The 14,811-nt window shown below is 35.5% G+C and overlaps 2 protein-coding genes across 2 annotated transcripts; both read left to right on the forward strand.

Annotated features, from left to right (window-relative positions):
• Positions 1 to 116: 116 nt before the first annotated feature.
• On the forward strand, positions 117 to 3,476 carry csrp1b (cysteine and glycine-rich protein 1b). Its single transcript, XM_053498412.1, has 6 exons — positions 117 to 171; positions 575 to 684; positions 1,425 to 1,593; positions 1,729 to 1,858; positions 1,992 to 2,085; positions 2,746 to 3,476. The coding sequence occupies exons 2-6, from the start codon at positions 576 to 578 to the stop codon at positions 2,820 to 2,822; spliced, it is 579 nt and encodes a 192-aa protein (XP_053354387.1). The 5' UTR covers positions 117 to 171; position 575; the 3' UTR covers positions 2,823 to 3,476.
• A 6,231-nt stretch (positions 3,477 to 9,707) lies between these two features.
• On the forward strand, positions 9,708 to 13,034 carry tnni1b (troponin I type 1b (skeletal, slow)). Its single transcript, XM_053498413.1, has 6 exons — positions 9,708 to 9,764; positions 9,926 to 10,057; positions 10,217 to 10,306; positions 10,402 to 10,578; positions 10,677 to 10,785; positions 12,737 to 13,034. Exons 1-5 carry the CDS (start codon positions 9,756 to 9,758, stop codon positions 10,779 to 10,781), a joined length of 513 nt encoding a protein of 170 aa, XP_053354388.1. The 5' UTR covers positions 9,708 to 9,755; the 3' UTR covers positions 10,782 to 10,785; positions 12,737 to 13,034.
• The last annotated feature ends 1,777 nt before the right edge of the window (positions 13,035 to 14,811 follow it).

Genomic DNA, 14,811 nt, shown 5'->3' on the forward strand with positions numbered 1-14,811 from the left:
GCTGCCTCTCTCTCTCTCTCTCTCTCTCTCTCTCCCATTTCTCTCATGTCCTGCCCACTTTCTCCCTCTCTCCCACCCTGTCGCTCTGATATTGCCATGAACAACAGTAAAGTTTTCACAATTCCTTTTCAGCTGCATCCACCCACAGCACTAACACTACACAGACTGCAGGTAAGTGACAATGATGCTCGATGATATAAGGCTATCCGATATAAGGTTATCCAATGGTATTGCATTCTTCCAGAGTGTTTTTATGTCAAGATGCTACAGGCTACTTTTTGACATTTTTTTCGTATGTGATGCCACCTTTAAAAGATGCAAAAATACCATGTGTCTGTAAAGATTTAGACTAACCTGTAAGTGAGCTGTGAAACCAGTAGCTGAGCTAAGGCTGAATTAATAAAAGAAGCCACGGTGTTCCATGCAAGGTTATTTAGAGTAGCACTACGTATTTCCATCCTGCTCCAATTGTTTGTTGATTTCCTGTTCTAGATATTTTACTCTGTGTGTGTGTGTGTGTGTGTGTGTGCGTGTGTGTGTGTGTGTGTGTGTGTGTGTGTGTGTGTGTGTTCAGGATGCCCCTCGGAGGGGGAAACAGGTGTGGCTGTTGCCAGAAGACTGTGTACTTTGCAGAGGAAGTCCAGTGTGAAGGGAAGTACTTCCACAAGTCCTGCTTTCTCTGTAGTAAGTCACCAGCTTCTAGAATGTTGATTTGAAAAGGCAAGGCTTTCTATCTCCTTAATATTGTCTAATCTATTTCAGGACCTCTGAGATATCCATGCTGATAGATGGCATGCCTTGAATTCTTAGGTTGCATGTGATGAAGACTAACATCTCTACTTTAACACGTGTCCATATTAGGAAGTCAAAAAAATGAACGTCATTCTGGTGGCGGATGCCTTATATGGGACTCCAGAGTGTGCTCCTCCTCAATACTATGTCTGCGTCTTTCACAAAACTGTAGCAGTGCATCAGCTATATAAACAAAGTGTTGCTGAACTAACCTTGGGCCAAAAACGCTGATGTCACTTGTTGCCTGAAGTTCAGAATTTTTTTTGCTAATGAAAATAATTTACACACACTGGAGACAAAGGAATGCTTGACTGTGAGACACATACTGTATCACATGCTGTGTTATTCAAGTCTGAAGTCTAGGGCAAGTCTGAAGTCTGAACGAGGCTAAAAGCATGCTTTTCATTAAATACCCTCAGTACAATGCTTACTCTGGAACTTGTAAAAACCTGGCTGCTGTCTTTACTAATGAGCAGGTTATGGAAATTTACACGACCCTAGCCACATACCCACTGCTTGAAACTAATTTTAAAATAGTAGATAAATACCTTCTAGACTTTAACATCCCAATAAAGCACATTACATTGTGCAATTCAGCAGCTGTCTTTCTTCTTCGTTTTGTTTCCATCCAGTGGCGTGCAGGAAGAATTTGGACAGCACCACAGTGGCTGTACACGTGGATGAGATCTACTGCAAATCGTGCTACGGCAAAAAATATGGGCCAAAAGGCTATGGTTTTGGTGGCGGTGCTGGAACCTTGAGTATGGACACTGGTGAAGGACTGGGAATCAAACCTGTGGAGTAAGTGGAAGATCGTCATAGTGAAAGTTCATTTAGTTAAAAGTGGTTTTTAAATGAACATACATGTTTTTATATTAACATGACAGAATCAATTTGGTTTAAATACTTACTAAAAGATACATATTTCTCACCCAGACAAGCACCACATCAACCTACCAACAACCCCAATGCCTCTAAGTTTGCACAGAAATTTGGCAGCTCGGATGTGTGCCCTCGCTGTGGCAAAGCTGTTTATGCAGCAGAGAAAGTGGTGGGAGCTGGAAATGTAAGTGACTTCTCTCCTGTATCCTGTGTGTGTATTAACATATGTTAATAGTATACCATGTTACAACCATTCAGTGGACAAGAATTAATATTTGGCAAATTATCCAAAGTAAGGATTTTTCTTTTGCTTTTAGTCATGGCATAAGACCTGCTTCAGGTGTGCAAAATGTGGAAAGAGCCTTGAGTCCACAACACTAGCAGACAAGGATGGAGAAATCTACTGCAAAGGTGAGAATTCAGTAACCTATTAGTCATTATAATACATTAGTATATCAAATATTCCAGCATTTCATAGTCTTACCCTTGGAGTACATTAGTGGTTACAATACAGCTCTACGACTCTGAATATGTTTGTTAATAACCATGCCGTTTACATAGCATAGACGTGTTAGAACAGGAAGAACATTAGCATTTACAGTATTTTGATATTTCTGTACTGATACCAAGTATTTTGTGTAGGTTCTATGACACTGGAGAACGCTGCTATGTGTTGTCACTTTAAAATATATCAATCTTTCTTGATGATAAAAACAGTAGCCTGTTCACTCTATATATCAATTTGGAATTATGGTCAGTTGCCCAGTTAGTGAGGTTATTATATGAACACCTCCCCATCTCCGTTATTTGGAATGGGGAGGTATCTCAAATCAAATTTCTCACTTGAAAGAAGCCGCTTTACTTGCTGTCAATGTAAATACAAATATATCTCAGTGTATCTGTGACTTAGCTAACCTTACACACATACATAGTTAACATCCCTAGTGACTACCCAACTGCTCGCATCCCCAGCCTGGCAGGACTATGCATTGTTCCTCTTTGGGGTTGACAGGTCAGGGATTATTCTGAGGATTTTACTTGTATAACTTTGTCATTGATTTGGATTTACAGGTTGCTATGCTAAAAACTTTGGTCCGAAGGGTTTTGGGTTCGGCCAGGGTGCAGGAGCTCTAGCCCATGCCCAGTAGGAAAGCAGTACGCAAGAACAAGAGGATCTGCTCCAGCTCTCTGCTTTGAGTTCTGCATACTTCATCTACCCGTCACACGTGCTTGCAATTTGCACATGGAAATGCTTTTAAATATTTAACTATTCATTAAAAGAACATTATTTTTCCATGGACTAAATTCCAAAAGCAGCATGGAAATATATATTTCAATGATGGATTTATAAAACAGATGAAATTTTCATACTGTTTTATTTCTACTGTTCGTAGTGAATCATAAAAATCATGGGAGGTAAATGATCTTTTAAAACTGCTTCAAAAAAGCTAATTTATTAAGGATTTTAAATAAATATTGCTTGCTTGTTCCACCAAGTCAGCAGTGAGCCACATTAGTGCTTTAAAACATATTAACGCACTGTGCCATATTATGCATTAAAACACAATATACATTATAAAATTGGAAATTATTTTTGTTCTTTATATGTGAAACTAACTGAAACATAATACATCCCTAATAGTAAAGTAAGTAATAACGGTTATGATTATACTAAAATGATGTCTATAGACTGTTATAATCTTCCTACACAAGATGACATGTTAAACATGTGCAGATGACCTGATTGTTTACTTCTGACATCATTGACACATTAAAAAGCAGCGAGTGTTGTTAATGAACAATAGGGGATTATGTCTCTGAGCCTGTCTGCACCCTGCCATGAAACCACAGATACACAGCTGGCTGAGTGAATTATGGAATGCATGACTGAGAGATGATAAGTGACAAATTTTCAAAACTTTAGCAAAAGTCAGCAGAAATACAGGACCTCAGTAAAAATATGTACCTCATTAGCAATTTTGCTTTTTTTTTTTTTTTTTTGTAAAAGCAAAAACATCACAGATTTGAATGAGGAAAAAAGTAGAGAGTGCTTTGCCACTAGAGGGGGTTGTTATAGGTACAGCTCAGTGATCATAATACTTCTGGCTGGCATTTAAATACATAAACTAAATCAATTCAGTATCTGGTGTGGTGGTGTTAGTTTATACAGCCACAATATCATGCAATTTTACAAGGACTTATAAGGCAGATTTACATTCATGTCTGTATCTACACATCACAGACAGCATCTATAAAGTAGTTTTTGTTCCCTGAAAAATGAAAAGCTTTTGTTTATGACAAACAAAACTCTATCTAATGTTTAATTTGGGGAGGGGGTTGGGAGGTTACGGGAAGGGGAATTAACATTTTCAAATCAAAGTGTCCTCATATGAACAACCCAAAAGAATGATTAGCATTCTGTTTATTCTAAGTGCTTATTAACTGTTCTGTGACCTTGCTAAACTATAATGAGAGGTTTCAAGCTAAAAATAAATGCATTTTACCCTTTAGAAATAAAGGCACGCCAAAGCACAACTGTTTCCATTTGGGATTTACCAGGGAGAGTTAGCTGGCTGGATCAGGTACAAGACAGTGTGTGTGAACATCCATATACACACGCAAACTGAATGTCTGGAGGCCTGAAATTTACAAGAAGCATTAGAGAGGAATGGCTTGTCATGCAATAAAAAGATATATCACTCAAAATGCAAAGTTTGTTTAATAACCCTGTAAATAACTTCAGCAGTCAGTTATGAGACTTTGTATTACCAGACTTATTAGCACACAAGGACTGTGGTATGATGAAAAACAACCCAACTGTCATGAAAAATATCCAGGGTAACATCTAGGCCAAAAGGTGTATTGCCAACAACATGCAATAGATAAGACCTTGTCAGGAAACCTAACAGGTGTTTAACACAGCTGAGTGTTTCTGGAGTCTCCTGAGCTTCCATTACCCTCTGAAAGATTAATTGCCGGGTGCAGTGGCCAAAAGTGATGTTATATGAACTGACAATCTTCTAGATAATCTTTGTAGGTTTATCATAGAGGAAACACAAAGCCTACACTGCTACCCCGCTACTAGAGAGGCTTGTTAACAAGGGCACAGATATCCGAGTATCGTGACAACAGAAACCTGTTACAAACAAATAGTCATTCTAGATATGACATATTCTATGGGGTAGAGGGTAAGTTGAGTTCAGTGATTGACATCAATCAAAGTTAAACATTCATAGGTCTCCTAGCATACACATATTATCCACACAGACACGAGTGGCAGCATCAGCTGGTATGCTGCACTATGTTTAGCCACATCGTTGTATGAACAGTATTACATTCCTGTCATCAAGATACAGACATTTGAGCTGTCTGCAGTTAATATTTTAATCAAAAGCAATGTTATGGGACAGTGGGTTGGGATGGGGAGACACACAAAGATGAAGCTCATCTCTAATGATGGTCATTAAGCCTCTCGGTGAAACCTATGGCTTTGAAGACACAATAAGCCAAGCCATGCTCAACTCCTAGATATGGTATTTGTAACCTTTGTTTTTTTAGCTGTTCTGAGCATAGAGTGATTTAAATGAGTATTATCCAGCTTTTTAGCTATTAGGAGCATGGGGCAAATGCTATGCATGATTGCATTTAGTTGGTTACACTAGTTGGGAAGGGGGAGCTGTGCTGATGGGATTTCTAACCATTTTACCCACCGAATCCAACAAGGGGTTATAGAGGGTGTTACAAAAGTCTCCATACATGAGGAAATGTATTATTATTATTATTATTATTATTATTATTATTATTATTTAGAATTATTATTTAGTATTATGCAACTTTACAAATAATCCCCTACAAAACTACTTCATTGCAAATCTACATGGAGACTTCTCTCCATACATTTTTGTGTAATGGAATTGTGCATCTGCAAGCACATACTGATTTTTCTACAGGGTAAAAGTCCCCATACATATGCTGTATGTTCTTGCAGATCCAGGATGAAAAAGTTATTAAAACCTTTGTAATAATTGGCAAAAATGTTCCTTACCTTTAAAAAAAAAAAAAAAAATATATATATATATATATATATATATATATATATATATATATATATATATATGATTAGGGCCCAAGTAGAAATTGTAATCATTAAACAATACAATATTATCTTGATACCTAAGCATCATGATTTTATTTGATATTAGATATAAAATGTTTGCAGATGTAAGTACAATTGTAAACATAATTAGCAAATATTTCACTCCTAACACATGGGATGCTGTGCTGCCTGCAAGTATATGAATACTGTAGTTTAAAGTGTATCACCTGTATAATTAGAGAGGAATGGCAACACTGTAACATAAACATATATAAGCATAAACATTTATATGCATATTAAAAAAAAGTGAGAAAGTGGGGCGATACATAAATTGGCACAAAAATATTGCATACGTAACTGATTTGATTCCCCTCCACCATTTAGTGTTTGTAAAAACATTATACACCGATATGGCAAAGTTTGTGGACACCTGATCATTAGATTTTTATTGTGGATCTTTCCAAGTCAAGTCAAGTCAAGTCAAATAGGCTTTTATTGTCACTTCAACTATATACAGTTTAGTACACAGTGAAACGAAATAACATTTCTCCAGGATTAAGGTGCAACATACAACATAAATTAACAAAAACTAACTAGCTACAGTACCTAAGAAACCTAATAAGCTGGCTAGCTGAGACAAGACAAATTGAGACAAGACAACATAAACTAACAATATAAATAAGCCTAACTAGCCAACTTAGAGACCTAATTAGCTGGCTAGCTAAGACAAGACAGATTACATTTTAAGTCAGAAAACAGAAAACTATCTACATTTTTATACAAAGAAGACAACAAAAAGTGCATGTGCAAATTTGCAAACAAGAGCGACAAAGTGACAATGTGACAACATGACATTCCAATACTATTTGCATATTTGCTAATTCCCCAAACTGTTGCCATGAAACTGAAATTACACAATTATGTAAGGTAGCTTTATACATGCTATCATTAAGATTTCCCTTTAGTGGAGCCCAGGGGTTTGGCCCAAACCTGTTCTGGTGTGACAATACCCCTATGTGTAAATCAAGGTCCATAAAGACATGTTTGTTGGTTCTGTCTGTCCTGTTCAAATGAAATGCAAGGAGCTTGAACTGACACTACTTTTTGGATGAACTGGAATGCCAATTGTGAACCAGGTCTGACCTCATTAATTCTCTTGTGGTTAAAGTAGCAAATCTCCACGGTCATGCTACAAAATCTAGTGAAAGGCCTTCCAAGAAGAGTGGAGGCTGGCAATGCAGAAAAGTGGACGATAGTATAGCCCATAGTTTCTAAATGGGCTTTCAAAAGGCATTTGTGGACTGAAGGATAGGCATCAACATATGTTCGTCCATTTTTTAAAATTGTATTTAATTTGGCACTTGTATGTCTATTAATCTTCTGAAAGCCCTGAAATGCCACTACAACAACTGTTTTAAATGAACCGTAAATGTCAGTAAGATGGTGCAGTAAGATGGCTATATTGCTAGCATAACAACCCAATATCTGTGCAAACATGACCTTTATGAAAGCAAGCTCGCATAATTTATTAATTAAACTATGATCATGTTCATAATCCTTAATTTAAAAAAAAGAAGTCCAAAACAATTAAACGACTCTTACTGAAATTCCCTTCCTAACTTATTATATAAAAATTTAAAGCTAGTTTCAATAAGGCATTCAGTTTTCATATCTGGTTATTTTGCAGCATCCTGTATGCATTTAGTGCCAAAGACTAAATATAAGACTGATGTATACTGAAGGAAGTAATCTTTTAATTTAGTACCACGCTGATTGATGTGAGTAGACTTTTATTAAAATACAAAATAAATGCTGATATACATATTCGAGATTCAAAGAACTTTATTAATCCCAGAGGGAAATTGCTTTAGAGACTGATATATATGCTGATATGTTGATCTGCATATAGCTTTTGTTCTTGTTCCTCTGATTTAAGTAAATTATTGTTAGTTGAGACTGAGCCGAAGTCAGTCATAGACAGAGTGATGGTGTACACACATACAGAGTGATAGTGTACACACATACAGGGTGATAGTGTACACACATACAGGGTGATAGTGTACACACATACAGAGTGATAGTGTACACACATACAGAGTGATAGTGTACACACATACAGAGTGATAGTGTAGGTGCTGGTCATCGTTGACCAACTCCAGAAGCAGAGTTAGAAGCACAAGTGGTGGATAAGAGGTGTATATGTGTGTGTGTGTGTGTGTGTGTGTTTCTATTAATATCTCCCAGTAAGAAGCAAGGCAAGAACAATAAGAGGTTGGCTTAAAAGAAGGAGACATTGTTCCTGAGCATCATTTTGTGGCGCATGCCTTCATCCTTCTCCGTGTTTAAGGTAAGACTATACCGTTACTTTAGCTGTTTATATTTAAAAAAGATTAAATGAATAAAAATAAACCTGAAAACCTGAAAAATAATTAATAATTTGTGTATAATTCAAAATAATGTTAATATAAAAAGTTGTATTTTTCACTGTCAACTTGTCTGCTGTGTGATAAAAATTTGGAATCAAGCAGCCTTGTTTAATAGTAGTCTAGCTTATGAAAATGAAATATTTAATTTGCTAAAATTAGAATAATAATATTTTTCAAAGTACAGGAAGGCTGGACAAGCACTTAAACTGACACACCAGCCACCTTTAAAATACACATTACAAATTCACAAAATTGATTATATACAAGAGTATAATTAGCATGTTAGTGCCATTTGTTCAAAATGTTCGTTTCTGTAAAAGCCACAGAAGACATAAAGTCTTTAAAAGGCTTTATGCAGGTCTATTTACGGCATAGCGCTGGTGGAAATCAGCAGGAGAAAGCTGGATTGTTATCTGAAATAGTTGGCATGCCATTATCCCCGTACACTGTGTGTGTCAGCCAACACTTTCTTTTTAGAGAGTGTGTGTGTGTGTGGCCAAAGTTATCATACCACAGTTGCAGAATTGCAAAGTGATCTAATTAGGTCCATGCTGAGCTAAAAGTGTATAGCAGTTTAAATCTTTGATGATCTGATATTTAATAATTATGTTAAAATTACATAAACATGTGTTGAGTTTTAGGTAAAAAATGTATGATCATTTCACAAAGTTACAGGCTTTTTCTAATGAAATATTTTAATATTCAAAGTAGTGCTTTCACAGAATATACCAGAATAAATCCGTTTTTTAAAAATATTTTTTTTAGTATTCCTCCAGTTGTATTTGGGTGCTAATCAAATTTATTAAAGATCATTTGTTTAAATTCAAACCAATCTTTCAGACAGTGCTTGTTAGTCTGTGTTGCCTTAGTAATGAATGAAACCTCGATGCTGCAACCTGACCTCTTCCCCCCTGGTCTCAGTGGCTAAAGCACTTAATTCTCCCCATGGTGCTGAGCTTTAGTAACAAAAGCTTTTATTTTTGTCCTCTAGGTTGAATCCACATTATAAAGATGCCTGAGTGAGTTGTGTTCCTTTTTTACTTTCCATCCTATCTTCTTGTGTCTATTTTAGTTTAAATAAGTTCCTCGAACTGTTTTAAATAATTGTTAAAACTGAAAATAAAAACTTTTTTTTATATCGCAGAAAACTGATTTAAGATTAGTATTTTATTTGTAAAAAAATAAAAAATAAAATATTTTTAATTTACATTAAACACTATTTAATGATTTTTTCCCCCACTTTGCAGGCAAGAGGTAAGTGATTTACATTATTTGTGTTTTTGTACAAACAGGTGTTTGTAAGCAAAAAATGAAATAGACACTGCTTTAAAAATTAAATAGCAATATAATGTTGAAAAATAACAACAGATTTTTCTCCACATGTAAATTTTTCCACAATTAAATCACTTAGTTGCGTTAACATAGCATGGTACAATATTCTTGCACATATTTTTGAACTAATTTGATTGAACCAGCTCTGAGATTTGGTTTTATCCCACAACTGCAATTTGTTTAATAATCCACAGAAAAAGTCAAAGATTTCAGCCTCACGGAAGCTAATGCTAAAGGTATGTATGCGCATTAGACTTCAGAGAAACATAATCATGAACTGGTAAATGAGTAGCAATCTGGAGATGATTACAGATGTATTAAATCACTATCTCCAAGACTTATTCAATGTGAAAAATATGGACTCTGTTGTGTTGTCCATGTATGTCTTTGGGTGCAGAGCATGATGGTTGCTAAAGCTAAAGAGATGCTAGACCAGGAGGCGCTGGATATAGAGGAGGAGAAGGAGCTGTATCTGGCAGAGAAAGCCCCTCCTCTTCAGACTGGTGGAATGTCTCTTGCAGAGCTTCAGGTAGGCCTTTACACATCCACACAACAAACAAATGGATTTAAACAGCCGAATCCATATAATTAGATCCACTATATTACGCCAATTACTGCTTCTGAGAATTCCAGAAGCATGCATTGTAAAGCTAATAAGTACGCGTTGCATTTTCCCCACCACGGACAGGAATTGTGTCAAGAACTCCATGCCAAGATAGACGTGGTGGATGAGGAACGTTACGATATCGAAGCCAAAGTGCTGCATAACAACAGAGAGGTTAAAACTCTTCTGCATGCATGTTTTAAGAGAAAATGAGCAAAAGACTGTTTGCATGATCCTGGCTGAAACTCACAATGGCCTTATTTATGCAGATAAAAGATCTAAACATTAAGGTCTTAGACTTGAGAGGGAAGTTTAAGAGGCCCAATCTGAGAAGAGTGAGAGTGTCAGCAGATGCCATCCTGCGTTCACTCTTGGGCTCCAAACACAAGGTGTCATTAGATCTGAGAGCAAACCTCAAATCCGTCAAGAAAGAGGACACAGAGAAGGTGGGGCAGTAATCTAAGGCCTTCTGTGCATCTTTAACAAAAATTGTATAAAAACTAAGAGTAGCAAACTGATATCCATGTGTATATTTATCCTGCAGGAAAAAACAGTAGAGGTTAGTGACTGGAGGAAAAACGTAGAGGCCATGTCTGGAATGGAAGGCCGCAAGAAAATGTTCGATGCTGCCAAAGGGCCTGTGCAGTGATCAAGTGAGTGATAACCCAGCCTTGTGACTTTCTAATAGACACCACAAGATAATTGTACCATGAATAAAACACATGACATACTGTACTGATCAGATGTAGGCTTACAAAAGCAGCAACTCACTAGACCCAAATGAAAAGAACACAAGCTAATGAATCACAGAAAGCAAATACGGTATTGCAAACTGTAGACATAATAATAAGAAATAATTGTTAAAGGTCAAATATTAAAGGTCAAAATTAAGTGTTCACCATGAAGCACATTATAAATACTAAATCGTTACAGTCTTAACTAAAGAATTAACTATAAATATATATTTTTAAAATCACTACAAATAAAAAAAAATATTTAACAAGAACAAGTACATTTTTTTAATACTTAAAATTAGTGCAATGCAAATGTGCAGTTGAGCCAATAAATATTTGGATAGTAATACTTAAATGTGTAGACATTTCATTTTAACTAAAAATATTACCAAAAGTCTTGTATATAAATTCACCCTATTTGCAAAAGCTCAAAACTAATTGGAAATTTGACTGATAAGCAGTTTGATGACTAATTGTGGTCTTTTCATTTAATTACAAATTTGGGAAATTAAAGGCTAGCCCTCTGGTTTCTGATAGAATTAAACATAAACTGCTACCATAGGAGTGGCCAAATCAACAATTTATTACATTCTTTACCGGTGAGCTTAGCAACACCAAAAGGTCTGGAAGGCTTTGGAAAACATCCAAAATTGGTGATCTCAGAATTCATTCCTAAGACAAATCCATCATGAAAATAAATACAAAGACTTCATTAAAGATGCAAAGACTGCAACACTGAAAAAAAACAACAAAAAAAAACAGATTAGACCTTGCTTAAAAAACATCTTAAAATGTTTTATGATTCCTTGGACAGATGAAATCAATTTTAACTTCTGCCAGAATGATGGGGAGACAAAGGGCTGTGGGAAAGGAAAAGAAGAGTTTATGGTGCAAATTATACCATATTATCTGTAAACATGTCAGAACGCAAAATTATGAGCAAGTGTGTCTGCCAGTGGAACTAGGTCACTGGTATTTATTGATGATGTGACTGCTGATAGAAATAGCAGAATGAACTCTGATGTGTGTAGAAATCTTTCTGCTCAGGTTGATTAAAGTGCTGCAAACTATTATGAAGGAACTTCAGAGTATAGATGGACGCAAAACAATGTGAACACAAGCCAAGAGCGTCTTAAGGCAAAGAAGTTGACTGTTCTTAAATAGCCAATCAGTCAACTGACTTCAACCCACTTGAACAGTTTTTCCCTTATTGTAGACAAAATGTAAGGCAGAAAGAGTCACGGGCTGGTGGCAACCGAAGAAAGACGCATTAAAAGTTTGCATTAATAGGTTCCAGATTTCAGACAGTCATTCCAGTAAAAAGTATTAAAATGTTCTTTTATTCATAATTAGCCTGTGGAAATGAAGAGAATATAAACGTATGTGATTTATAAATAAAGTAATGCAATATTTTCATAAAACTCCTTGAATTAAAGCTAAAAATCTACACTTCAGTCACATCTTGATCACTCTTGCATTATGCACTGATATTAAGCCCAAAATACCGGGACCAGTTTAACACATAGAGATTTTTTGGACACGCCCTCTTATTGTCATATAAGAAGAAAAGAGTTTATAAATGTTGGGTGAGTACAACATTACATGGATACAAGATGAAACATGTGCTGGAGTCAATGAAATGGGAAAAGTGGGAAGGTGAAAAATAAAAAAGGACAGTAAATAATGAATGAAAGAATAAAATAACTAAACTAATATTGTTAATTTTACTGACTATTTGATACCACTTCTCTTTGTTTCTTAATTAAATTTCAAATCAGTTTTTATATTACTGACTTTATTAATGACTTTTGTTGTTTTTGGACTTCCTCATTTAGTAATCCACACAATGTTTTTTTTTTCTTTTACACAGGATATGGAATCAATTCAGAGTATTGATGTGGCAATGCTGACATTTGCTTTATTGAATTAAATTTTAATAATATTACAATCTTCATTATATGTTACTGTTATACATTTATTGCATGTTACTTGTCTAATTGGATGTTTATGTGTTCTCAATGCCTAAGTAACATAAAGTGTGATTAGATTATGTGTCAGAAAACAATCTGTTTTGGTCAGAGTTGACCACAACAGCAATTGTCAAATCATAAGAATGTGATGTTTTAATAGTGACATTCTCAAAATTATATTACATTTCTATAAACATCCTTCATGTGTTTTTTTTTTTTTTGTGGTGTGTGCACTCTATACTCTACATTCAATAACTCCCCCTTTTTCATGTGCTCAATGATCAAGTTAAAAGTCATGATTAAAATGGTTGGTGAGGCTCCAAAGATTATTTAAACCAAATGAGAGCTATTTTATAGGGTAAATAAACAGGTTCATGCTTGTTTCATATTGCGTCTGGTGGGTAAGAAATAATGTAGCACCTCACAGCTTATTCATTTCGAAATTGCATTGTGGTTATGATATGCATATATTTATGACCAAAAGCTTTCAAAAACATCAGCGGGAACAGCAAACCAAGAAAATGGGTAACACATTTACCATTACATCAAAAGCACATTACAACACTACACGTAAGGCATTATGTTCTAACAATTACTTTCTAGGAAATGTTTGACATATGACAAGCAACAAACTAAACATGTGATTCAAAGCGTGCTACTAAAACAACATTTATAGAATAAGCCTAATCTTATGTTTATTTAGGACTGTATCTGGAAATGGAAATTCATTATGGCATAATATTTTTTACCCCCCCCTCCCCCCTTTTTTTTAAGTTTGTGAATAAATGTCAGACGCATGGTCATTTTAAATCTGTTCTGCCTCACTGCATAAAAGTAATTAAGAAAATATTGAAAACTTTATCATGATACCTGTCATCTATCAATAGTGTTTGAATCTTATTTTTACATATTATACCATGCATTATGTGTATTTTTAAATATTGCTCACTGAAAAATCTGAAAATCTGAAAAAATTAATAAGGTTAAAGCTAGCTGAATAAATGCCCAGCCCAGACAGCATGGTGGTGCAGGAGGTAGGGTTGCATCCAGGGTCCTTGGTTTGATTCTGATCTCAGGTTACCGTGTGTACAAGGTTCTCTGCTTTCCTCTGACCTTCCAAGGCCATACCGGTATGTGGATTGGCTACTCTACCCTGCCCCCAGGTGTAAATGTCTATGTGCATTGTGTGTTACAATGGTGTATTCTCATCCTGACCAGGAGAAAGCGGTTACTGAAGCTCATTAAAATAACTATAGCCCTGTGCTTGCACTACCACTTTAATTACATGTTTAAGCAAAGAGATTAAGCCAAGACATTATCAGCCAATGAATCCTCACAAGCCTGTACATGTTGTTTACAGTTTTCGCCTCACGCATCCAAAGCAATTGATCAGACTTGCTAGAACTGGGAGAAATGTTGAGCTCACATGCTGCTTCTACTGTATAATGCTAGGTGGCACTGGAGACAAACATTCACGCTCAACAATCTGATGAAATGCAGGAGACACGCCCTTGTCACAATGTAACTTACAATAGTTGTTCGAAAGGTGTTTTGAAAGGCAGTTTGAAAGGTATGGCAATTACCTTAGTGAATAATTATGGTGAGGATTTTGAATTGTTCCATCTGAAGACGTTGAAAAATCAGAGCATGGGAATTTTTCATCTTTTAAAAAAAGAATTTGCTATGCCTGCACTTTATTATTATTATTATTATTATTATTGTTGTTGTTGTTGTTGTTATTGTTGTTGTTGTTGTCATTGTTTTAATCAACATTCACCTATATGATCCTAACAGAAACAGTGTTATACAATTAGTGATTTATTACTACAAAAATCTGCAAAGCTAATATTTAACCATACAATAAATTTTTAATTTGTTTCTTGTTTTACATAGTAATGGCTTACCTAGTAGTAGTAGTAGTAGTAGTAGAGGGAAGAAGAAGAAATATGACGCACCTTTAAAAACCTTTAAAAAA

This window comes from Clarias gariepinus, chromosome 6 (assembly GCF_024256425.1).
Source record: "Clarias gariepinus isolate MV-2021 ecotype Netherlands chromosome 6, CGAR_prim_01v2, whole genome shotgun sequence".
Taxonomy (NCBI): Eukaryota; Metazoa; Chordata; class Actinopteri; order Siluriformes; family Clariidae; genus Clarias; species Clarias gariepinus.

Coding starts and splice junctions, on each gene's coding strand:
- tnni1b (XM_053498413.1), top strand. Junction 10,058..10,216: donor TGTCTCTTGCAGAGCTTCAG/GTAGGCCTTTAC, acceptor CACCACGGACAG/GAATTGTGTCAAGAACTCCA. Junction 10,307..10,401: donor TGCTGCATAACAACAGAGAG/GTTAAAACTCTT, acceptor TTATTTATGCAG/ATAAAAGATCTAAACATTAA.
- csrp1b (XM_053498412.1), top strand. CDS start 576: ATGCCCCTCGGAGGGGGAAACAGGTGTGGCTGTTGCCAGAAGACTGTG. Junction 685..1,424: donor CAAGTCCTGCTTTCTCTGTA/GTAAGTCACCAG, acceptor GTTTCCATCCAG/TGGCGTGCAGGAAGAATTTG. Junction 2,086..2,745: donor TGGAGAAATCTACTGCAAAG/GTGAGAATTCAG, acceptor TTGGATTTACAG/GTTGCTATGCTAAAAACTTT.